A 26,241-nucleotide genomic window follows, 5' to 3' on the forward strand; every position below is an offset into this window, starting at 1 on the left:
CACTTCCGCTTCCGGTTGTCACAGGCGACGAAGGGGGAGGACAGAACAGAGGCGTTGCCCGGATGTCGAGGCGCGCGCACCGCGGAACCACCCCCTCAATTCCGGTTCGCCTCCCAACCCCTCCCCATCCAGCTTCCCTGCGGCTGCGCAATACGCGGCACGCGCCAGGCCAAAGACTAGGAGCGAAGCGTGCACGCCTTGTCTTTCTCCACCTTTCGTCTTTGGTCACAGCGCCATCTCATGGTTAGCTGAAACTTTGAAAGAGGATTAATTCTTCAGAGGCAAGGAATCAGAGTCCTATGTCTTTCTCGCGCCTTGAAGGTTACTTAGCTAAAGCTAAGATAGCGAGAAACAGTACTTTTCAGGTCCTTCCATGATCTACATTCGTTCTTGTTCTCGGAGGACCCAGACTCTATGGTTAATGATGAAGAGGGGCCTCTATTCGTTCAGCGCTTGCGCATGCGAGGAGGTTCCGCATGCGCGGTGGAGTGAGCGAAGCGCACGCTGAGGAGGATCGGCGGCCGGTGAGGGGGAAGCAAGTCTGGTCTCTGTGATTGAAGAAGTCGGCTCTGGGCTCCAGTGCGGGAATCACACACATACCTCAGGTGACTAATCCCAAGCTCGGTTTCTCCAGGAACTCACTTTGGTTTGTGTCCAGTGACATGGGTGTTCGAGAGCGGGTAGGCCCCGGGCTAACACCTCCCTTTACCGTCCCTGCGCGGGAAGTGGCTGGACAGCACCGCCACCACCCGCGCTGTCGTGGGCCTCCTCGCCGGCTCCGTGTAGGTCATCCTGTGTTCCAGAGGCATCGTTGTTCGAGCAGAGGAATCTCGTGAAGGAAAGTGGGCCGAGTGGATTGTACAGCCTCTACAGTATGCCGAAAGTGAGAATGCCATGACGATGGGGCGGCCTCGGGAGAACGCTGTGACACCGTAACTCTTAACCCCAGCTCAGGACGCTGAGCACTTTGCTTTTTCCAGGCTTGAGAATTCCATCTTTTCTTCCGCCCCAAAAGCTCTACCAAAAATTTCCCCTGCTTCTCAGTGGAAACCAAACTGGCCTCTTACCTGAGAAACCTGTGGGACGGGCACCGTGTTGGAAAGAGCGGGGTCCGAGTAGTTTTTCATCTGATAATTGAATGAGTCACCCCTTGAACCAAAACTAAATGAGACTTGAGTTTATTACTGTTACTATCAGTTTGTCGTATTTTGGCGACAATGAGAATAGAACTGTGTTAAGCATATGTTAGGTTAACTATGTTAGTTAAGCATAACTAAAACCTAAGATAAGGAAATATTTTCGGGTTAAATACACAGTCATCCTGAGGTCTCTTTATCCTCAAAACTTAGGCTTTTAAAATTTTTATTAAGCAAAAAACATGGTTTCTTCGAGAAAAAGTATAGCAGAGAAGTCTTTATTTCCCCTCAATTGAGTTGTTATTCAAGGAACAATCTCTGTCAATAGTTTGGGGGTGACTTGTACAGAACTTTGCTACCTATTCTTAGTTCATCTGGTGCCAAAAGATGTAGTTGTCTCATGCACAGTAATGGTTGTAGAGATTCGGTGATAACTTTCTTTTTCAACTATAATGATGAAATAAAAGCTTTACTTATGTAGCACTCCTATACCAAGAACTAGCATTCAGAGAGCATTCCTAATACGTGTTAGATCCAAATTAGAATTATCACGAGAGTTGTCCCCATAACATAATATATTTTGGAAAGGAATGTGAACTTCTGTATCCTTTATAGCAGTTTGACCATGCACTGTTTTGAGAAAGAAGTCCTACCTACCATTTGTCCTGCAAAATAACTGACTATGCAGGGTATTTGAAATTAGCCTGGAGTTTGGTTGATATATTTTGAAAGGTGGCTGATACTTTTTACATCAGAACACATAAGAGTATTATAGCATGTTGTGATATTGAGGTTCTGTGGGTTAAAGACATTCTGGATTTGATGTCGGATTACTTGAGTTTAGCTCCTACGCTAGTACTTATTAAGCATTTGTTCTTAAGGAAGTATTATAATTTAGTATTTCTGTTCCACCTTTCCTGTTCATTGCTTCACTGTGCCCTTTCATAGTACTTTGTATTGTAATTATTTGCTTGCTAGTTTGTTTCCCACTCTATACTTAATTACTTAGGTAAGAGTCTTTTTTTTTCTTTTTTTTTTTAAGACAGAGTCTCTGTTGCCCAGGCTGGAGTGTAGTGGCACGATCTCAGCTCACTGTAGCCTCTGCCCCTGGGTTCAAGGGATTCTCCTGCCTCAGCCACTATAGTAGTGGGATTACAGGTGCCTGCCACCACACCCAGCTAATTTTGGTATTTTTAGTAGAAATGGGGTTTCACCATGTTGACCAGGCTGGCCTCGAACTCCTGGTTTCAAGTGATCCACCCGCCTCGGCCTCCCAAAGTGCTGGGATTACAGGTGTGAGCCACTGCGCCTGGCCTGGTAAGAGTCTTTCTTGTTGTATCATTAGTGCTTAGTACATAGTAGCTACTGAAAAAAAAATTAACAAATTATTATATTACAAAATGGAAATATCTTCTTTTTCTTTTAATATTTTATGTTTGACTAGCACATAATGGTTTTCAAAATGTTTTTACGTATACATGTGATACCCTCAGTAAACCTGTGATGTACATGGCACAGATGAGAAACTACAGTTCAAAGGATGTTATCTTTCCCAAGCAGCCACTTCTAGTAAGTAGCAGAGCAAGGACTGGAACACAAGGCTAGAGTTGTTCCCCGAGTTTACTATGTTAATTGCCTGATTTGACACTTCTTGAGGACCAAATGAAATAAGAATGCTGTGAAAAAGATAAAGAGGTGAAGTCACCTAGTGTGACTTCGATATTGCTGAATGATTTTTTTAAGTTAAAAAAAAATTTAAGTTATTAGCATTTCATTAGGCAATATGTTCAAAAATTGTCAACCAATATGCAAGTTTTTGTGGTATGGATTCTTTTTGTACTTAACTACTGTCTATCTTTACTATGAATAACATACCATCAACAGTATTCCTTTACTTACCCTTTATGTTGCAAAGAGACTTGTGCCTCCTGAAGAAATAGTATTCATAGTCATATCCCTTCAGGATTCTCTTACACGATTGCCCATGTTTTTTAACCATCAAATTAAGCCTTGCTTCCCCTAAAAGCATCACCTTTACTGTTTGGAGAAGCTTGGTAAGTAAATGTGGTTTTCACTGGTCAAATGTCTTGCAACTGTTCCATACATTTCTGTAACATAGTTTATTTTGATGCCCAATTTGAAACTTTTTAGCTCTCAAATTTGAGAGCTTTACATACACATATTCAACAACAGTTTCCCCACCCCCACCCTCGAAAAGCCCTGTTTAAAAACGAAACAACCAGTCAGCTGTTTCTTGGTGGGTAAGGCCATTGAATGTCTACTTCTCTTTATTTGCTAAATCCCTGTTTTGTAGGGATTTTGTATTCCCTACAAAGAAATACATCTCTGCTACTGTCATTAATATGCTGCTCTTTGTTGTCAAACAGATGAGTACTAATAGTTTGCACTTATTGGTGTTATGTACTCTGGCACTGAATATATATATATTAATGTTGCTTTTTAAGTAAAATGTTTCTAATTATAATATATTTATGAATAGTTTTGAGAGAATATAGTCTTACTGATAAGAGGACAGACTCTGGATCCAGACTTCATGGATTCAAATCCTGACTCATCACCTGTTAGCAGTATGTGAAAGAACAAGTAACTTAACCTGTGCTTCAGTTTTTTAATCTATAAAATGGGGAGAACTAGGGAGAAAGTAGTACCACAAAGAGATAGGCAGTGGCCAGATCATATAGGATTCTGTAGGTAGTGGAAAGATACATAAGTCAGTGGGAAGCCACTGAGAAGATATAGGCAGGTGCCAATTAATAAGTTATTATATGAATTTTCACAAGGTTTTCTTAGGCCTTTAAGTTCTGTTACTACCTACGTTTTGAGCAGTGACAACAGTGAAGGTTAACAGAAAAACATGAAAATCATCAGCCATGATTAGTTTGAGAGCTTCCTTTTTTAAATATGCTTCTACCCAGGTTATGATTTCAGGCTTGTGGATCATAAAAGGAGTAGTGCTGAAAGTAGGTTGGGTGGATCAAAGGGAATAATTGTAAATATCTTTAATGCTTGGAGGTTAAGAGAAACTTGAACTTTGTAGTAATGGAGATTAAAGCTATTCTCAAGATTAGGTATACGTATTCAATAAAAGAAAGGAATATTTGGGAGTATTGGGGATAGGAGAAGCTAGACATTGTGAATTCAAGGAAAAAGAATTAGGAGGATGCATTTTAGTTTATTTTGTGATTAAAATTTTTTTAGTTTTTGTTGTTTTGACATGTGACACCGTAATTTTGGCTATAATAAATGACAGAATGTATCATTTGGTATATTGGTTAGGGTTTAGGTAGAAAATTTTTTCCTTTATATAGTGAGTGGTAGCGTATACAATGTTTGCTCACTTCGGCAAAGAGTAGCTTTAGTTTTCTGATTAGTTATAATAGTGATGCTTCCCATCATTTGATATGCCTTAAAGTAGTATTTTACTCTTGAGGTATTCCTTTAATCCTTAGGTCTTGGAGTACTTTATAGATGGTCATTATTTTTTATGATTCCTCTGAAACTAAAGGCAGAGAATCACCCAAGCATTACAAAAATGTTGAGCAAAATAAAAATTAAAGCTTGGTTCCTGAACATTATCTGTTTTCTGGTACCACTTAAGAAGTTTCAAAGGATGAGAAGACTAAGACTAATAACTATTTTTTTCTTCATCTTTTCTTTCAGTGGCAGGATGTGGAAATTGATTTTTTTTTTCTTTTCACCTTAACTGAATACTTATTTAATTCTTTTGTTTAAATTGCAGAATGCCGGGTCTAAGTTGTAGATTTTATCAACACAAATTTCCTGAGGTGGAAGATGTAGTGATGGTGAATGTCAGATCCATTGCTGAAATGGGGGCTTATGTCAGCTTGCTGGAATACAACAACATTGAAGGCATGATTCTTCTTAGTGAATTATCCAGAAGGCGTATCCGTTCTATCAACAAACTCATCCGAATTGGCAGGAATGAGTGTGTGGTTGTCATTAGGGTGGACAAAGAAAAAGGTAGGTGAGAAAAATATCTGTAATATAAATTTCAGATTTAAAATGGTTTATTTAAAAATACATTTTTTGTAAATTGCATGCTGCAGCTTAAAAAAAAAAAAAAAGCTCCTTTTATACTTAAACCTTTTACATACAAAGTTGTTAGAAAAGGATGCCAATTAGCTATCTAAGCAAGATCTCTTCAGTTAATAGTAGTTTAATTAGTACATCCTAGGATTTTATGGATCAGATAACTTGAATTTTATTTCTAGTGTTTATCAGGATCTTGGTAATTGACTCATGGTAACCAAACTTAGAGACAGATAAGTCAGAGTACTAGTTCATTTACATTGGTAGGCCTGAATATGTTGGATGCCTTTTTCTTGATTTAAAGCTAAAATAGTAATGAGATCACTGGGTAAGCATGAAAATGGGGCAAATGGATTTTAGGGATCTTTTATATAAGCTTTGAAAAAGCAATATACTATGCGTGTATATACACACCTGAAATCCAACATTGTATATCTTGCTGGTAATTAGAATGTTTGCATCTACCAGATCTCGTGGTATCTTTCAGACAGTTTTGGATGAGCATTCATTTTTTACTTATTGGATGCCTTTTCTAGGCCCCATGTAAATCATCACCTTTGTGAATACTGTTTTTTTAAACACAGTATACAATACCATTACGTAGGTTTTAGTTTCAGCCATCTTACTATAATTTGTTAGGTGTTCGTTTTAGGTCATTAGTTACCATCATGTCTGAAAGGCTTCATATCAGTCACCTTGATTCAACTTACCCTTCTGAATCTCCTCAGCCGTCTGGTTTACTGATACTTTCTCACTTCTGCAAGTGATTAATTTTATACATACTGACATTTTAATTTTTTTTATTATAGCCTTAGATGATACATAGATTTTGAGGATGTCTTATGCCTTAGGTAGTGACTGCTACTTAGCACATGGATTGTTTTAAATGTTTTGCTATGACTTAGCTATAGCCCCGCCCAAAATTATTAAACTACTTTGAGACTATTTGTTAAACTTAGATAAGTCTTCACATCACTGTCCTAGTAGTACCTAAAGTAGTGTCTAATCTTGTACTTTTTTTTTTTTTTTTTTTAAGAGTTGGGGTCTTGCTCTGTCACCCAGGCTGCAGTGTAGTGGTATGATCATAGGTCGCTGCAGCCTTGAACTCCTGTGTTCAAGTGTTCCTCAAGCAGTCCTCCCAAGTAGCTGGAACTACAGGCATGTGCCACCCTGCCCAGCTAACTTTCTTTGTAGAGATGGGGTCTTGCCGTGTTGCCCAGGCTAGTCTTGAACTGGGCTCAAGCGATTCTCCTGTCTTGGCCTCACAAAGTACTGGGATTACAGGTGTGAGCCACTGTGCTCAGCCTTCTTTTTCTATTGTATAAAATATACACAAAAGGAGGAATCAAATATGTTTTTAGTTGCAATCAGAAAAAATATGGAATGGCATACTTGCTTATGTACAGTAGATACATGTAAAGATATTTCCATAGCATTTGTTTGTATGGCATTAACTAAAACCAGGAAATGACCAAAATGGGGACTGGTTAAATAAATCAGTACAAATGCGTGCAATGCAATTTTATGCAGAATGAGATCTGAATATTTTGATATGGAAGATCTCCAGGATAGGATGAGAAAAAGCAAAGTGCAAAAGAGCCTGTAGAGAGGATTCATTTTGATACTAGAGAATTATGTCCTCCTAGACAAGCCTTTCAACGTAAATGCCATAAACCCCGAACAAGTATGAAAAATAACTACCTAAAGACAATGAGAAGCAGCCAAAAGCAGGCCAAAATTGAAAATTTGAAGGTGAGTCGACACTTATAAGAAAGGGTATGTTTTCTGTTTTACACCTTTTTTTTTTTACCTAAGTACATGCTGAAGACAGCCTCAAGCCAGGCAGCTAAGGTTCTAGCAGAAAATTTATGGTCTTATTGGCTTTAGAACTGGAGGCGAGAGTTCTAGACAACCATAGTAGATGGAAACTGGTGGTGCTAGTGGTGAGGGTTAGAGAAAGGAGGCGGCAGGCACAAAGGGAGATCCCCTAAGTCTATATAAATTCTTCCCAAATCACTGGTTTGTCCCTGAACTACTGAAACACAGGGTGGACTCCAGGTAGCCTAATAGGGGAAAAATCTGAACAGATTTCAGTTGCTTACCATCTGGGGAGACAGAGCTTATAGTTTTGAGTTCAGATTCTGACTGCCTGCTAAAACAAAAAATCTATATTCTCTTTTTTTGGGGGATGGAGTCTCACTCTGTCGCCAGGCTGGAGTGCAGTGGCACGATCTTGGCTCACTGCAACCTCCAACTCCCTGGTTCAGGCAATTCTCCTGTCTCAGCCTCCAGAGTAGCTGGGATTACAGGCACGCACCACCATGCCCAGCTAATTTTTGTATTTTTGGTAGAGACGGGGTTTCACCATGTTGGCCAGAATGGTCTTGATCTCCTGACCTTGTGATCCACCCACCTTGGCTTCCCAAAGTGCTGGGATTACAGGCGTGAGCCACCACGCCCGACCCCATCCAGGTCACTTTGTGCTAAGTGTTCTACACTTGGTCAGCATTCTCATAAATATGGTGCATGGAATGGAACACGGTGGGCACGTTGCGTGAACTCACAAATTCAAGACCAGCTGGGGCAACATGGCAAAACCTCATCTCTACAAAAAATACAAAAATTAGCTGGGCGTGGTGGTGCACCCTGTAGTCCCAGCTTCTTGGGCGGCTGAGGTAGGGGGATGGTTTGAGCCCAGGAGGCGGAGGCTGCAGTGAGCCAAGATTGCACCGCTGCACTCCAACCTGGGTGATAGAACCAGACCTTGTCTCAAAAAAAAAAAGAGAGAGGTAAAGGAAGTTCTTTAAGCTGAAGAGATGTGATGACCTGACATGGAAAATATATAGGTAAATGTAAAAGACAATTTTTGCCCTTCTTAGTTTCTTTAAAAATATATTTAACTATTTGTCTCATTTGTGCCTGTGGGATTGTAATCTATAGAGGTGACTGAGTGATGACACAGTCCAATGCCCTTGAAAGAAAACTTTTACTACTTATATTGCCTGAGAGAAGGGGGCTTGATGTGCCATGCAGGGCCACATGGGGAAGCACCAGTTTTAGTCAGGAGTCACAAGGAACTAGGGGAAAAAGTAGGTCAGAGCTTTTGTTGGAGTTTCTGCAGGAAAAGCAAGGCAGAGCAGCGTAAACGGCTTGCAGTTGGCTAGTTTGAATGCTTTTGGCGGGCCTTGGGGCATAAAGACTGCCCTGCTTGTCTAATACCTGGCCCTTGACTTACAGTAGGGAGAATTTTGGCTTGGTGTGTGAGTTTATGGGCTCCAGATTGGCTGCTCTGCATAAGAAAGGCATGCTACCAAGCAAGCCCTTTGCTGACTCCTCCCCACCTGACGGAGGGGCAGTCTCTCCACAAATGTCAGAGCCTCAAGAATACAGAAAATAAGAAAATATTTAGTTACTACTAATATTAATAATAAAATATATAGTTAATACAGTTGGCTCTGTGATTAATGGATGCCAAGTAGTTAAATATAGAAGCTAAGAAAACAGAATACTGTTTAAAGCAGGCTTAGTACACTTGACAACTTAATCACAAAGGCCAGGAGGTGTGGGGTAAATAGATCTGTATGATTCTTAACGATTCTTACATTTTATGTGCAGTAGTAAAATTAAAAGGTTAAGGATGTATATTGTAAATTCTAGAACAACCATTAAAATAAATAAGCCAGTTGCAGTGGTCTGTGCTTGTAGTCACAGCTGTTCGGGAGGCTGAGGTGGGAGAGTCACTTGAGGTCAGTAGTTCAAGACCAGCCTGGGCAACATAGTGAAACTATCTCTAAAAATAAGTAAGTAAAATACAAAATACACTGTTGTAAAAGCCAAAGATATATTAAAATGGAATTCTAGAAAACATTAACCTAAAAGAAAACTCAAAAGAAAAAAACAAAAACCAGAAAGAACAAATAGAAAACAAATACCTAAAATGTAGGTATTCAATTATTCAGTTATCGATACAACTGAATTCATTTATATCAGTAATTAAATGTAAATCAAGTAAATATTCCAGCTAAAAGGCAGAGATTGTTAGGATGAATTAAAAAGCAAGACTCGACGATAATCCTGTCTACAAGAGATATACTTGGTTGAAAGTAAATGGATATAAAAAGATATGCTATGCAGACAATACCTTAAGGAGACAGTATCTATTAATATTAGATAAAGTAGATTTAAAGACATAGTATTTTCAGATTTAAACAGGGACATTTTGTAATGATAAAGGGTCAATTTGTTAGAAGGGAAACAACAGTCATCACTGTGTATGTGCCTAATAATAGAGTTCAAAATATAAAGCAGAAATTGAAAGAATTCAAGAGAGAAATAGACAAATCTATAATCATAGTTGGAAGTTTGAACAAGCTCTGAACAATTGGAGAAACAATTAGATCAATGAAGACCTTGACTTGTTTGATACCTAGAACACTGCACCCAGAAAAGGCAAAATACACATTATTTTCAAGTGTGCATGACATTCACCAAGATAGACAATAAGGTGAGCTGTAATATTAATACAACTCTAAATAAATTTCTAAGGGTTGGAATACAAATATGTTCTCTGATGACACTGGAACTAATTTTGAAATCAGTGTCATTATATCTTGGGAGGGAAGAGTTTGCAGTATTAAATAAGCCCTTCCAAATAATTCATATATTAAAGCCTTAAGGGAAAATTTATAGCTTTAATTACTTATATTAGAAAAGAATAAAGATCTAAAACAGTTATCTAGGCTTTTGTTTTAGAAGATAAAAGAAAGGAAAGGTAAAGTCAAAGTTGCTGAGACCAGCTCTGTTGGGGAGACCCTAACCCAGAGGCGCTAGAGGAATTAAAGACACACACACACAAATATAGGGGTGTGAAGTGGGAAATCAGGGGTCTCACAGCCTTCAGAGCTGAGAGCCCCGAACAGAGATTTACCCACATATTTATTAACAGCAAACCAGTCATTAGCATTGTTTCTATAGATATTAAATTAACTAAAAGTATCCCTTATGGGAAATGAAGGGATGGGCCGAATTAATTGCAGCAGGAACACGTCCTTAAGACACAGATCACTCATGCTTTTGTTTGTGGCTTAAGAATGCCTTTAAGCAGTTTTCTGCCCTGGGCGAGCCAGGTGTTCCTTGCCCTCATTCCTGTAAACCCACAACCTTCCAGCTTGGGCGTTAGGGCCATTATGGACATGTCGCAGTGCTGCAGAGATTTTGTTTATGGCCAGTCTTGGGGCCAGTTTATGGCCAGATTTTAGGGGGCTTTCTCCCAACACAAAGTAAGTAGAAGAAAAGAAATAATAAGGATAAGATAATCGGTGAAAATAGAGTACCAGAAAATCAGAGAACAGTATCAAAGTTAAAAACTTTTTTTTTGTTTTTTTAAAAAAGAGCAAAATTGATAAACCCCTAGTTAGGCTGATGAAGAAAAGGAAATAACACAAATTACCAATCTGGAATGAGAATGGGGCTATCACTGCAGATGCTACAGACATTAAAAGGCTAATAAGGGAATATCATTACCAATTTTATGCCAATCATCTCAACAAATCAGGTGAAATTAGTGAATTCCTTGCAAAATTTTACTTACTGAAACTGACCAATATAAAATAGAAATTCTGAGTGTCCTATATGTTAGAGAAATTGAATTTATTGTAAAAAATCTTTTCATCAAGAAAATTCGGTCCTGACCAGCACAGTGGTTCATGTCTGTAATTCCAGCACTTTGGGAGGTTGAGGTGGGCAGATTGCTTGAGCCCAGGAGTTCAAGACCAGCCTGGAAACATGACGAAACCTCATCTCTACAGAAAGTAGAAAAATTACCCAGGCATGGTGTTGTGCACCTCTAGTCAGTTCCAGCTACTAGAGAAGCTGAGGTTGGAGGATTGCTTGAGGCCAGGAGAACAAGTCTGCAGTAAGCCGAGGTCATGCCACTACACTCCAGCCTGGGTGACTAAGACCCTGTCTCAAAAAAAAGGAAAACTCTAGGCCAGATGGTTAAATTGATGAGTTATATCAGACATTTAAGGCAGAAATAAGATGAGTCATAATAAAATTTCAGAAAGTTAAGGAGGTAGGCCAGGCACGGTGGCTCACACTTATAATTCCAGCAATTTCGGATGCTGAGACAGGAGGATCGCTTGAGGTCAGGATTTCAAGACCAGCCTGGCAATATAGGGAGACCCCATCTCTATAAAAATTTTAAAAAATTAGCTGGGTGTGGCGGTGTGTACCTGTAAAGTAGTTCCAGCTACTTGGGAGGCTGAGGTGGGAGGACGGCTTGAGCCCAGGAGTTTGAGGCTGTAGTGAGCTGTGATCACACTGCTGTACTACAGCCTGAGCAACAGAGCAAGACTGTCTCCCACCAAAAAAAAAAAAGTTAAGGAGGCGGGAACACTTTCGAAATACAGTCATGTGGTGCTTAATGACAAAGATACATTCTGAAAAATGTCTTATCATGCAAATTTCATAGAGTGTGCTGCTTACATAGACCTTGATAGTATAGCCTATACACACATGGGTTGTTTAGTATAGTCTATTATTCCTAGGCTACAAACCTGTACAGCATGTTACTATACTGATTAGGTAGTTGTAACACAATGGTAAATATTTGTGTACCTAAACACAGAAAAGATACAGTAAAAATACAGTATTATAATCTTAACAGCACTGCTGCTATATATGCAATCTATTGTTTACTGAAATGTTATGCAGTGCATGACTAATTTTATGAGGCCATCATAACCCTGATAAGAAAACCCAACAAAGACATGTTTTTGTAAAAAAGCAAATTACTGACCAAATATGTGATTAGCATAGATAAAACAATTAATATGTTTTTCAAATCCAACAATGTATAAAAAGGATAATAAAGCATGACCAAGTGGAGTGTATGGAATGCCAGTTTGGTTTAACAGTCATAACTTTATGTTGGCTGGGCATGGTGGCTGAGGCCTGTAATCTCAGCACTTTGGGAGGCCTAGGTGGGGGGATCACTTGAGCCCAGGAGTTCGAGACCAGCCTGGGCAACATAGCAGGACCTCACCTCTTTTGTTATCTCTCACTTCTTTTTATTTAAAAAAAAAATTAAAAAATTTATGTGTGCTTTTATATGATCAGTTAATTAACAAAAGTACAAAGGCAGCTGATCAAAGAAAAAATTATCTTTTTAACAAATGGTGCTGGGACAACTGGATGTCCATATGCAAAAAAGAACCTCAATTCAAACACCTCACCTTATACAAAAGTTAGCTTAAAATGAATCATAGATGTAAATGTAAAATGTAAACTTCTAAGTACCTCTAGAAGAAAACAGGAATCTTTCTGACCTTGGATTAGGCAAAGATTTCTTAGATAGCACACTAAAAGCGTTATCCATGAAAGGAAAAATTGATCAATTGGACCTTATCAAAATTAAGAACTTATGTTCTTTAAAGACACTATAAAGAGAATAAAAAGACAAACCAGCATATTTTAAAAACTCTTGAACAACCTAAAAAATCCTGTATCTAGGCTGGGAGCGGTGGCTCACGCCTGTTATCCCAGCACTTTGGGAGGCCAAGGTGGGCAGATCATGAGGTCAGGAGATTGAGACTATCCTGGCCAACATGGTGAAACCCCATCTCTACTAAAATACAAAAAATTAGCGGGCGTAGTGGTGCGTGCCTGTAGTCCCAGCTACTCAAGAGGCTGAGGCAGGAGAATCACTTGAACCCGGGAGGCAGAGGTTGCAGTGAGCGGAGATTGCCCCACTGCACTCCAGCCTGGCGACAGAGTGAGACTCCATCTCAAAAACAAAAAACAAAAAACAAACAAAAAAACCCTGTATCTAAACCATCAATTTTTAAAGGAGCGAAAGTTTTGAATAGACACTTTGCCAGAGAAGATAATTGGATAGCAAATATGCACATGAAAAGATGTTGAACATCATTAGTCATTAGGAAAATGCAAATAAAAACCACAGTGAGATGCCACTGCACAATCAATAGATTGACTTTTTAAAAATCAATTGAGAGACATGGAGCAGTTCTAATTGCTCCACAGTGCTCATGGGAATGCAGAGTGCCACATTCACTTTGGGAAAGTTTGGCAGATAAAATTAACATGTACTTAATATATAACCCAGCTGTGCCATTTCTAGGAAAATTTATGTTCACAGAGAAACTTGTATCCAGTTTTTAGTGGCTTCAGGGGTGATGGAACTTGATTTTGGTGGTGGTTAAATGACTGTTCTTTTTTTTAAACACAAAGAACTTAACACTGAAAGTGGTGAATTTTACTATATGTAAGTCATACAATTTTTAATGAAAAAGAATGCTCAGAATCTGAAATAAAATCAGTGTATATGAACAGAATATAGGAGGAAAACTACAACCAATTTAATAGATGTGAAAGGGCATTTGACAAAATTTGTCACCCATTCATAATAAGTCAGCAAACAAGAACTAAAAGGGAATTTCCTAATCTGATAAAGAGTGTCTAGAAAAACACCACAGACATGCTGTCCTCCAGTATTGAGAACAAGACATTCACTCTCACCACTGTTACTCAGCATTGTACTGGAAGTCATTGCCAGGCACAGGTTTGTAGGTTTCAGCCATTTTTGGCTATTTGACGTTGACAAGTTACTTAACCTTTCATGGGTTTTAGTTTCTTCAGGTTAAAAAGACTGGGGGGCGCTGTGGGAAAGAGAGTGATAATCTACCATGCAGGATTGTTGTGAGGGTTCAAGAAGATGTTTAAGCACCTAACATAGTTACTTGTATATGGTAGTCATACAGTAGATTAGATAGTTTTAATTTGTTCAGTGTGTGTGTGTGTGTGTGTGTGTGTGTCTGTGTGTGTCTTCTGTGACGATAGCCTCTTTCCTTAAACTAAATGAACATCTTAGTGAATTTTCCTATTCTGGAGAAGGAAAAGGAAGAAATAGGGGAAAGATAGGCATTTGACTACCTTTCATTTGGATAATTGAAAATTATTAGTTCTCTCCAGTAAGGTAATGGAGAATATATAATTACCTGATAATAAAAATTTATTTCTGAAAACAATTCAGAATCTCTCATCTTGTACAGATTGAGTATCCCTTATCCCCAAATCCAAAATGCTCCAAAATCTGAAACTTTTTGAGCACCAACATGACACTCAAAGGAAATGTTCATTGGAGCATTTCAGATTTTGGATTTTCAGATTCGGGATGCTCTAACTAGTAAATACATTGCAAATATTCCAAAATCTGAAATCCAAAACACTTTTGGTCCCAAGCATTTCTGATGAGGGATACTCAGCCTTGTAATACTTATGCAGTATTTTGTTGATATGATTTTAGTAGGAAATAATTATAAGTATGCCAATCAAACACTTAATTTGGTCTTCAAAGCTGGTTACAATAGTACAGTGGCACCTGGACAGAGATGATTTTTTCACAATTTTTTTGTACAGGATATATTGATTTGTCAAAAAGAAGAGTTTCTCCAGAGGAAGCAATCAAATGTGAAGACAAATTCACAAAATCCAAAACTGTAAGTTGATCTTTGAGTCAAATTAGTCCACTATCTGTGTGTTTAATAAATAATTTGAAATCTTAATTTCATACTGCTACTACCTTAAAGTATTGCTTATGATCTAATATTCTCAAATTAGTACTAGAAGTGTTTTGAAGCCGTTTTAGGTTAAATTAACTGTGGGTGACTTCAACTGGTTTAACTTGTTTACAGTTGGAATGCCTCATAAAATACGGGGTTTTTTTGTTTGCTTAAATAGAAATGAGGTCTTGCTATTTTGTCCAGGTTGGTCTCAGACCCTGAGCTTCAAGTGATCCTTGAGCCTCAACCCCCCAAAGTGCTGGGATTACAGAAGTGAGCCAATGCACTTGGCCAAAATACAGTTCTTGATTTTCAACCCTGTTCTGGGATGAGGGTAACAGAGACAACCAGCTGTTATATGTTAAGAATGAACAGGGGTTTATAAAATGTCTGTGAATCCAGGAAAGCAAGGCAGAGGCCTGTTACTAGTTTTGGTTTTTTTTCCCCCTCCACTAGCGTGTTAGGATTATTTCTTTTTGCGTTCTTATTTTTGCTATTACTTCCTGCTTGTCATCCACAGTAAGCAGCAGCAAAGCAAAGATAGCCATTTAATTTCTTCTGTCAGTATTTCTCTTTTCTCAGGTCCTGTTTAAGTTATCCTTCATCCTCTACATCCTCAGTTCTGTGTGTGTGTGTGTCACAAAGTCTTTCCCAGACTGGAGTGCAGTGGCGCAATCTCAGCTTACTGCAACCACCTCCTCCTGGGCTCAAGCGATCCCCTCGCCTCTGCCTCCCAGAATGTTTGAGATTACAGGCGTAAGCCAGTGTGCCCAGCCTATCCTCAGTTCTTAGTGGTACTGTTTGTATTGCTTCTGTTTTCTTTGCCCTCCTCTGGTGTCTGTTCTTTTCTGCCATGAGTGTTTCTGTCCTCAAGATAAAATACCAAAAAAAAAAAAAAAAAGTTTCAATGAAGAGATTTTAAAAAATCTTGCTTAATCCCAGTAAGAGAGAAAATAAAGGTCTAAAAGCCATCAGTTGCCCAAATCATTTCCTTTGTTTTACTGATGTATTTGCAGTTATGCAGTGTGGTTTACACATTTGAAAACACTGTCAGTAAAATATCTTCTTAATAAACTCTAGGACCTTACCACTTAGAATGTAGTCTCTAAACTACCAGCATTGACATCACCTGTTTTTTTAGAAATACAGACTCTCAGGTCCTACTAACTTTTGAGAAGCACTTTTCTGGGAAAATTTCATATTTTTTTGTCTCCTTAGGATATTGTTAAAATGAGTGTGTTAATAGATCTTATTGAGATGTTAAAATGGAAGAGTTATTCAGTGTCAGTACCTTTTCTCACTCAATTTTTATGTGTAACTATGATGAAGACCTTAATACTTTTTGTCTACACCCTGTTAATTTTAGGAGGTAAGAAAAAGTTTGGCAGGTGGGTAAGATGACAGAAAAAAAATTTTTTTTATCGTGATTCTGTCCTCAGGGAGTAAATAATAACAACTTGTATTTGTATAGCCGTTTTCCATTTATAGTGTGTGGTTTCTATATATTTGATCTATGCGAGCACTCTCTGTAGTAAGGAGAGATGCTAGTTTCTTCTTTTTCCAGAGGAGGAAACAAGTTCAGAGATACTGTGTTACTGTCAAGACTTGATCCAGGTCTTAGGACCCTAAATTGTATACTATCTCTACTTTTTATACCCACTTAAAGTGAGTATTTCCCTATGGAGATCTTTTATTGTTAAGGAATTATTGTAGCCAAATTATGTTATTTACTAAAATGTAAAAATATTTTTTATAGATCTCTTATCTTTGAATTGTTGAGCTTTTCATTTTATTTCTAGGTTTATAGCATTCTTCGTCATGTTGCTGAGGTGTTAGAATACACCAAGGATGAGCAGCTGGAAAGCCTATTCCAGAGGACTGCCTGGGTCTTTGATGACAAGTACAAGAGACCTGGATATGGTGCCTATGATGCATTTAAGCATGCAGTCTCGTAAGAATACCTTCTTGACTCTCCTTCTACCTTGATATCACAACTCTTGGCCTGATATTTAACAGCATAGCATCCATGTATAAAATACTTGCCAAATTTAGATTAAAATATTCTGTATTGGCCAGTAAATGGGCCAATCCTATATGGTCAAGTCTGTGTAGTTTTATGTATCATAGTTATGTAGATTCATAAACCATATGGTTTATCTCACACATTTTCCTTTCCTAGTTATTGTCCTAAGTGGCTATGGGACTAAAGAGCATGTCTCACCAAAAACTATAACCTCTTGTTTTCTCTACCTCTTTGGACTCTCCTTTGACTTTCAGCCCACACCATTTTAGCCAGTCTTCCGTGTAGCCTTAGCCTGGGCCTTACTATCACCAGGATTTGCTCTGCCACTAAAATCTTTAATTCACACTTTCTGTTCTTTTGCCCCTGACTCCTATTTATCTAGCTCCCAGTTGGTCCTATTATTTGTCATCTTAATTCTGTATGTTAGGATCTGATTCCAAACCTTTTTTCTCCCTGTCTTTTTGCCATTTCCTGCCTCCTCTCTCTTATCCAACATAGGCACACCATGATACATCATTTTAACGACTTTGTTGCCATTATTGTGAGCTTTTGCCTTGTTTTTCCTTCCATCCATCCAGCCTTGGATCGATGTTCCTGCCTTCTCTGTACTTGTAGACTGCTGGGTGCTACTAGGAAAAATCAGTCTTGCAGGTTGGTCCACTGCATATTCATGGTCTCCAGCCTCAGCTGTTCCACATTCTCTCTGCTCCTGGTCAGTTCTTCAGTAGTGGCTATTTTAGAGCTTTTCCACGTTCTTCCTCAGAAAACCACTCTATCCCTGTTCCCTGCCTCTTGGCTGGTATGCTCACTACCTATTTTATTTTATAAAGAAAATAGAAACCATTGCACAAGAACTACTTTTCCACTGTCTCAACAAACTTACATATCTCTGTCCCACCTGTCATTTCTTCCTATGCTGCTGTCACTGGAATTTGTGTCCTAATTGCTCTCAAACTAGTCTTGCCACCTATGCCCAGCTGCTGCTCAGAGATCTCTATTAGTTACTTTTTCTCTTGGGTCACCTTTCCCTTTATTGCTTTTACTCCATCAGCATAAAAATATCTCTAGTTTCTTCCATTTATACTATAAAACCCACTTCTCAACTTTTCCTTTACTTTCTCTTGGAGCAAACACTGCATCCTCTGCTTTTAACAGCCACACTTGGCTGTGCGTGGTAGCTCATGCCTGTAATCCCAGCACTATGTGAGGCTGAGGTGGGAGGATTGCTTGAGGCCGGGAGTTGGAGACCATCCTGGGCAGCATAGCAAGACCGCCATCTCTAAAAAAAAAAAAATTAAAAGTAGCCAGGTGTGGTTAGCATTTGCCTGTAGTAGTCCCAGCAACTTGGGAGGCTGAGGCAGGAGGATCACTTGAGTCCAGTGGTTTGAGGTTTCTGTGAGCTGTGATTTGTGATTGCACCACTGCACTCTAGTCTGGATGACAGAGTGAGACCTTGTCTCTTAAAAAAAAAAAAAAAGCCAGACTCTTTCAGTTCTCTATACTTGCTGTCTCTTTACCTCCCACTCCTTCCTAAATGTTAAGAGTTAGAGGGGGGAAAAAAGAGAATGAGTAGGACCCAAGACCATTAAGAGTCCCCCAGAAAGCCAACTCATCTGGGGTTCCAAATCCCTTCAAGTTTATTCTCATGTGACTTTTTTTTTTTTTTTTTTTTTTTTGGTATATCACGTGGTAGAAAAGGTGGGAATAGTAATAATGATAACTAACATTTATATAATTCTAACAACAACCTGTGGTATAAATGCTATTATTATCCTTTTCTTACAGTTGAAGAAACTGAAGCTGAGATTAAATAATTTGTTCAAGGTCACACAGCTAACAAATCATAGAGCCAGGCAGTATTCAAACGCATGCATTCTGGCTCCATCCAGAGTTTGCACTATTAGCCATTAAACACAACTTTATATTTCTGTCCTGCAGTCCTCAGTACATTTCTTAACTTGTCTCAACTGTCATCATCTGGCTTCTTTAGTTACCTCTTTAACTTCTAGTTCCAGCAACCCCTTGTTACCACTAAACCTTGGCGTGTGTTATTCCCTTTTCCTTAGCACTCTTTTCTTGCTTCATTCATGTAGGGACTGTCCAGATTTAACTAATGCTAGTTCTTTGCATTTTTTTTTTAATCACATAAAATTTCTGACATAGTTGGAAACAATGTTTTACCTTTCCAGACCTATTTTCCTCACTTATCAGTGATAACCACTATTCTGAAATTGTGTGTCAATATCATTTGTTTTTATTGTTTTACTACATATATGTGTCTATTATCATTTTTTATTTAAAATGTAACCTATTGTATCTTTTTGTAGCTTGCATTTTTACATATAAGCCTATTATTAAGCAGGATTCCCCCACAATGATAGATGTATACTTGATCCATATTAATCTCTATATAGTATTTCATTGTGAGAATATGCTTTATCTGTTCCTCTATTAAGAGTTGTTTAGGTAATTTTCCCTTCTGTGCCATTTGTCAAACAGGGCTGTGATGAATAGTGTATGTGTCTCTATATGTAGTTGTTTGAGAGTTTCTAATATATATGCCTAGGAGTGGAATTGTTGGGTCATAGGATTGATTATATATCTTTAAACTGACTTGGTTTCACCAAATCCTTGCCACAATTTGGTATATATCTGATTTTTTCTCCTTTTTCTAGTCTAATGAATTCACAGTAGTATCTTTTGATTTGCATACTCCTGATTGTTGGAGAGGTCAACAGTTTTTCATGTTTCTTAACCATTTGTATTTCTTCTGTGAAACATCTGTTCACCTCATTTGCCCATTTTCTGTTTATCATCTTGTTTCTTATACATTTATGTTGGTTGTCTTCTCGTTACTTTATGTTAGCTGAGTAAAAGTTCCCTCCACCCAAATTCTCTTGCCTTTTATTCCCAATAAGACCCCTTGCTTATTAAGCCTGATGCTTGCTCATGCTATTCCTTTTTTTATATGACATAACTTTCTTTTTTTCTTTTTAATAGAGATGGAGGTCTTGCTATGTTGCCTAGACTGGTCTATAAACTCCTGGTCTCCAGTGATCCCCCTGCCTCAGCCTCCCAAAGTGCTGGGATTACAGGCATGAACCACTGGTGCCCAGCCTTATGTATCATAACTTTTTTACAATAGTTCTACCTTTACTTTTTACAGTGCTACTCCTCTTTTAGTCTATTTCATATTTTCATTTGCTCACTCATTCAACAAACATGCCAGTTAATAAGACCCTGGTCCCTGTCCTGTGGCACTTAGGAGGGTCAGATGAAATGCTACTTTTTGCATGAAGCCCTTCCTGACCTCATTAACTGGAAGTAATACCTTTCTGTCCTGATGCCCACAGATGTACTGTTACATTTAAAAGTTTTTCCATGTTTTTTTTTTCTATTCAAGCTAGATTATAAACTCCTTGAGGCAGGGACAGCTAATTGCATGGAAGTAATCAATTATAGTAGAATATCAGATGTGTTAGGCATTAAATTGCTTGTTTTAGTCAGATCACTAAAATTTTAATTTCACTAATAATCAGTTGGGGTGTAAGTGCAAAGCTAAGATTTGAATTCTAATTGTGACACTAAAGCCTTAACTATTATATGCATTAACTATTATATGCTTAACTATTATATGCATTGTTCCATAGTGTTTGGTTTCACATTTATCAGTAATATAACCTTGACCTTTTGTTATTTATTTATGTTTTTGGCCAGAGACCCATCTATTTTGGATAGTTTAGATTTGAATGAAGATGAACGGGAAGTACTCATTAATAATATTAATAGGCGCTTGACCCCACAGGCTGTCAAAATTCGAGCAGGTAAATGATTTTTTAAATGATTTTTACAATATTTTGCATGCATCAAAAAAGCTATTAAATAATGAGACTTACCAAAGAATATGTTGCTACATCAACATCTATAAATTTTTCTAAATGGTTGTTTTTTATAACAAAAGCTTAAGAAATTATTTTGGCTTCTGAATCATAAAATTTATATATTGACACAAGTAGAAACAGTCTTGTGAGTTCAGCTAACCTAAAGGTAGCCCTTTTTTAAAAAAGAGGGGTTTGATTGTTTTGTTTTAGTGCATACTTTAAAATATTCCAAATTTTTACAAAGATGAGACATACCATGCGGAATTTTCTCCAACTAGCCTTTTCCACCCAGTGTATCATAGGTACCCTTCCATTGCAGAACATAGGAATCTTTCTCATTCTTTTTTATGCTGGGTAATGTTTCATAGAACAGATAAACCTTAACATAAACCAGTCCCCTCCTGATGAACATTTAGGTTGTGCCAGTTTTCTCACAGTTACAAAAAAATGCTACCAATTAGCACCCTTATATTATACATACTTAACCATTTACACAAATGTTCTTCAAGACAAATTCCTAAAAGTAGAATTTCTGAGTCAAAGGGTAATGCAATTTCTAAACCGTTTTAGATAAGTCGCAGTTATTGTTATATTCCATCTTTACCACACTCCTCCTTGCCTCCATTTTATAAATAAGGAACTGCAGTATAGAGAGGTTGGATTCAGGATAAGTATTTGAATACTAATATATCTGCCACGTGTTTGATTTCCTTTAAACTTTTAAATATTTTTTGCATTTTTTGTTATCAACTTTTGAATTTTTGTAATTGTAGATATTGAAGTGGCTTGTTATGGTTATGAAGGCATTGATGCTGTAAAAGAAGCCCTAAGAGCAGGTTTGAATTGTTCTACAGAAAACATGCCCATTAAGGTGAGTCGTCAGTAGTCTCCCTCCCTGCTGAAATGCTCACCTAAACCAAATAGGATCTTTGATCTTTGTTTCTTTTTTTTTTTTTTAATCACATTTCATAACAAAAGTGGGTTTTTTACTCTTAAAATTGAGCAGTGGTTCTTGGTAATATTTCTAGATGTTTGTGATTTATGTTTAGGCTTTGTTGGTTTCTACTGTTACTATCACAGTGGATGGAGATTCCTATTGGTAGAAAGCCAGCGATGCCAAACCTCCTTTACAATAAAGAGTTGCTGTGCCCAAAATACTGAGAGCACTTTAAAAAAGAGTAACACTTTCTTCTATCTGTACACATACAAGTTTTATGAGGTTTGATCAGAATCTTTCATTAGTGATAAAATTAACTGGATGGCTGTAACTCAGAAGGATTCTTCCATCAGTTTAGTTCAGAGACAAATTATCCATTATACTGATGATAATTGCAGTTAGTTTAGCCACCAAAGATACACGGAAATGATAATTCTTTCTATTCAGTATTGCAGTGGACTGTTTATACTATTGCATTAGATCCCTGTATTGATTTGCTTTTGCTACATTAACAAATCACCCCAAAACGTAATTGCCAATTCTGTAGGACCCTAAATTACTGTCCTGTAGAATTGGCAATTACATTTTGGGGTGATTTGTTAATACAGCAGATTAATAAAGTCTCAAGCATCCTAATAGTTGTGGGTTCTGTAGGTACATTCATAATTGAATTTTTGTCTTTCTCTTTTAGATTAATCTAATAGCTCCTCCTCGGTATGTAATGACTACGACAACCCTGGAGAGAACAGAAGGCCTTTCTGTCCTCAGTCAAGCTATGGCTGTTATCAAAGAGAAGATTGAGGAAAAGAGGGGTGTGTTCAATGTTCAAATGGAGGTGAGATCAATAGATTCATTTTTAATAATGACTCAGGAGGTTCCTAAAATGAGTTCTTGTAGGTAAATAAGAGCTGTCGGCCTTGGAATGTCATATTGTAGGATGGTCATTCAGGCCTTTGATCACTAATGGTGTTAGGGTCACCCCCCGCCCCCAGCCAGGGGGAAGGGAATAAACAATATAAATGAGAAGTTTTTTTATGGTTTGAATTTGCATGTGGCGTGTCTAAAATTTGATCTCAGAATTGGAGAAAAAAAAAAGTTGTCTCCTGTCTTTTCCTTGTCCAACAAGAAAGAAGTGTGAGTACGTGTGTGTGTGTGTGTGTGTGTGTGTTATGGTTCCTTCTATGGAAAGGACTAGTAAGCTAGTAAGTAGTAGTTTGAGCCTGGAAGACAGGTTTTTTTTAACAGGATATCTATTTGTGGTCTTGAAAGATACAGCCATTGGGGCTATTTCATGTTTTCAGTTTTAGCTTATAAAAATGACAGAAAATAAATTTCCATTTTAATACATACATCCTTTTTCTATACTATTCTCATAAGTTTCACCTCTTATTTATGTAATGGAATTTATTGCTGATAAGTCACTCAAAAGTGAACAGATATGACAGAGTTGTTAGAAAAGTGTTAAAGAGAGAAAACATTAGGCAGTAATAGTATTGAAATTAAATTTGTATAGTATTTACTACTTCAGTTTGAAATTATACCTCTGCTTCCACAGCCCAAAGTGGTCACAGATACAGATGAGACTGAACTTGCAAGGCAGATGGAGAGGCTTGAAAGAGAAAATGCCGAAGTGGATGGAGATGATGATGCAGAAGAAATGGAAGCCAAAGCTGAAGATTAACTTTGTGGGAAACAGAGTCCAATTTAAGGAACACAGAGCAGCCCTTCCTGGCTGTAAATCCTAGACTTGAAAGTTTTCCAGTATTGAAAACTTCAAAGCTGAATATTTTTTATTTCTAAGTATTTAAATGTTCTAACAGATCAGAACATGAAATGCCCTCCTAAATGTCAGCTGTTGTCACACAGTAGCTCCAACACTTTGAGCATTTTTAAGGGAGTGGCCTCATTTCACTAGAGACAAATCTTTAAGAATAGTTCTAAAATTGGGCTTGTGATTTCCATTTCTGACGTCTCCAGATTGGCACCCCTTTCTAGTTCAATGCCTCACGAGATTTGCCAGGGGCATCCAAGGCAAACAATCCCAATCTTTCTATATAAAATGTATTCAAGCAAACATCAAATAAATTTCTGGGATATTTAACTATAGGCTTCTTCCTTCTTGTCACCAGTTAAATGCATTTTAATACTAAGACCCTAATTCTTTTATCTTTATTTTAGTCTTGATGTGGAACTGCAGGAGCAGGTGAATAAAGGATCTCTATAACAGATCCTTTCAAAAGAAGAGTTTAGAGAAAATAAATTTAACTTTAACCACAGTGAAAGTTGACCCTTAGCGGGACAAAGCCTTAAAATGCATTGAAAGAATTAGATTGGTTCTGTGCCTTTTATCTATTTGAGATTGATGACAACCTGTGTGAGAGAATTTATCACACCACGTCCTTACTGGAATAATAAGCTACTTGCCTTGAGTTTATAATTCAGGGTGGTAAAGTATGTTTTTAAATTTTAAAAAGCAGCTGCATTTTTTATTTAGTTGGAATATCACCCAATTTTTTATTTTTATTGCTATTAAAATATCCACTAGATGCCACCTAGAGCTCCAGTTCTTTATAACAAAACAGGGATCTGTTTGAACACTTACTGTTTTTTTTTTTTTTAACATGTTTCCATCATTTCTGTCTTTAAGAACTAATTCGTACATAATAAGTTTCATAGGTAACACATTATTTGAAGTTACAGCTACAGTAGTCAGGTGTAGAAAATCTTGAGTTGCTTTGGTCTGCTTGTCTTCATAAATTTATTCTCTTATGCTACTTGAGGTACCAGTTGTATTTAATTTTATTCATTATCCCTAGATAGCTATTAAGATACTTAGATTAGACCTAACCCACCATAGTCAATCCAAGACTAGACTACTCAATATTAAAGGGTCTGGAAAATAGAAGAGTGTGTTGGGCAGGTAGTTTGTACCATTTATGAAGGTTTGTTCCTTTGTTAAATTTAGCAGCCTGTACTAGCTTTTGAAATCCAGAAGTTTTAACTTCCAGTGGCTGGTTTCTGAGAGAGTGCCATGATTGCTAGCCAGCATTCCATATTGGGAATATGTAGAGGAGAACCTGGATGTACTTAAGAGTGGCATATAATTTTCACTTCTGTCTGTTGAGGCATCAAGAATGCATTCAAAATACAACAGGTGCTTCTTTGTTGTACGCAGAGGAATTTTTTCTTTTGATTTTGTTTACTGAAATTTGTTATACTTCAAAAGCCATAACTTGAAAAATACTGGTGGCGTCGATGGTGAGTGATTTTTATCCCACGTGGGCCTTTTGCTCAGTTCCATGGCAATTTTGTAAATTGACCCTAGCCAGAGAATAGATCAGTATTTCACTGATACCATGAGGAAAAGAACAAACAAAACTTAAAAGTATTCATACACCTTGCTAACCTAAAAGACAGCAGGGACAAGATAGATATGAGGACAAGTTATACACCCAGTTCTGAATAACTTGAAGAACAGGCTTGGCAAAGAAGTAAGTTTATCCAAATCTTGAATTTCTGCCAGGCATGGTAGCTCATGCCTGTAACCCTGGCACTTAAGGGGCCAAGGCAGGAGGATCACTTGAGGCCAGTGAGCTGTGATCACTCCAGTGCACTCGAGCCTGGGTGACAGGGCAAGACCCTGTCTCAAAAAAAAAAAACCAAAAATCTTGAATCTCCCATCAAAGCCTTTTCATTAAAAATACAATTTCATCTACTCCCTACTGTACCTTTCATTGATGTCAAGTGGCTATCAATTCATATAGCTGAAAATTAGTGATAGTTTGGGTCTCATTTATGCATAAATTAATTGAAAATCAGTAATGGCCAGGAAGAAATATGAATATTCAAACCACTTTTTTTCTTTGGCAAATGGTGTTATATTGCCTGGGCAGGTCTCGAAATCCTGGGCTCAAGCTATCCTCCTGCCTCTGCCTCTGTAAGAGTGTGAGCCACCATGCCCCACCCAAACCATTTTTCATATCAGTTATAGCAAAACAAGACAAACCAGTTCTTAATAATGTTCAAAGTTGGACCCATAGAGACATGCTAAGCACTACATCATGCTAAGCAGAACAGTTATTACTCAGCTGCCATACTCCAGCCATTCTACTTTTACACCAAGAACAAAATGGCTAGAGATTTTTTTTAAAATACAAATGCCAGTACCTTGCCGAGACTTGTTCACTGATTTGCCCCAACCCCAAGGTAATGGTCATCTACTTTGCAACCTATGGAGATCCTGATAGCTCCCATACAAAGTGAGGTACACTGTTGCCAATTTGGAGGCAGGAAGCCATCAAACTAAACGTAGTTTAATTCAGATGAACACCTATCGATATTCAAAAGGCAAAACAAAAAAACTAATTCCAGGGACATTAGACCTTGGTGAAATGCCAAATGGAAAATGGTGCTTTAAAAGGTAGTCTCTTACCATATAAGGAGTAAGTAAAACATTAGCTTGTGATTTCTCATTATTCAGGTCAATGTTTTAGACACGACTAACAAGGGACAGTTCAAACTATTTAAGAGAACAAATTTTTACTTAAGCACTTTGAAGTATCCACTCCCCTTAAATGTAAGTTATGTATTTTATCTGTTGATTAAGGGGAGG

General features: G+C 37.8%; 1 protein-coding gene across 1 annotated transcript; it reads left to right on the forward strand.

Moving 5' to 3' along the window:
* The first annotated feature begins 64 nt into the window (after positions 1–64).
* EIF2S1 (eukaryotic translation initiation factor 2 subunit alpha) lies at positions 65–23,730 on the forward strand. Its single transcript, XM_003824067.6, has 8 exons — positions 65–605; positions 4,897–5,138; positions 14,646–14,725; positions 16,588–16,739; positions 20,529–20,635; positions 21,466–21,563; positions 22,321–22,464; positions 23,185–23,730. The coding sequence occupies exons 2-8, from the start codon at positions 4,898–4,900 to the stop codon at positions 23,308–23,310; spliced, it is 948 nt and encodes a 315-aa protein (XP_003824115.1). The 5' UTR covers positions 65–605; position 4,897; the 3' UTR covers positions 23,311–23,730.
* The last annotated feature ends 2,511 nt before the right edge of the window (positions 23,731–26,241 follow it).

Source organism: Pan paniscus, chromosome 15, assembly GCF_029289425.2.
Source record: "Pan paniscus chromosome 15, NHGRI_mPanPan1-v2.0_pri, whole genome shotgun sequence".
NCBI lineage: Eukaryota > Metazoa > Chordata > Mammalia > Primates > Hominidae > Pan > Pan paniscus.

What these genes read in the sequence shown, in the direction of transcription:
- EIF2S1 (XM_003824067.6), top strand. Translation starts at nt 4,898, where the DNA reads ATGCCGGGTCTAAGTTGTAGATTTTATCAACACAAATTTCCTGAGGTG. An exon ending in TAGGGTGGACAAAGAAAAAG is followed by an intron (nt 5,139 to 14,645) that starts GTAGGTGAGAAA and finishes TTTTTTGTACAG; the next exon opens with GATATATTGATTTGTCAAAA. An exon ending in GGCTGTCAAAATTCGAGCAG is followed by an intron (nt 20,636 to 21,465) that starts GTAAATGATTTT and finishes TTGTAATTGTAG; the next exon opens with ATATTGAAGTGGCTTGTTAT.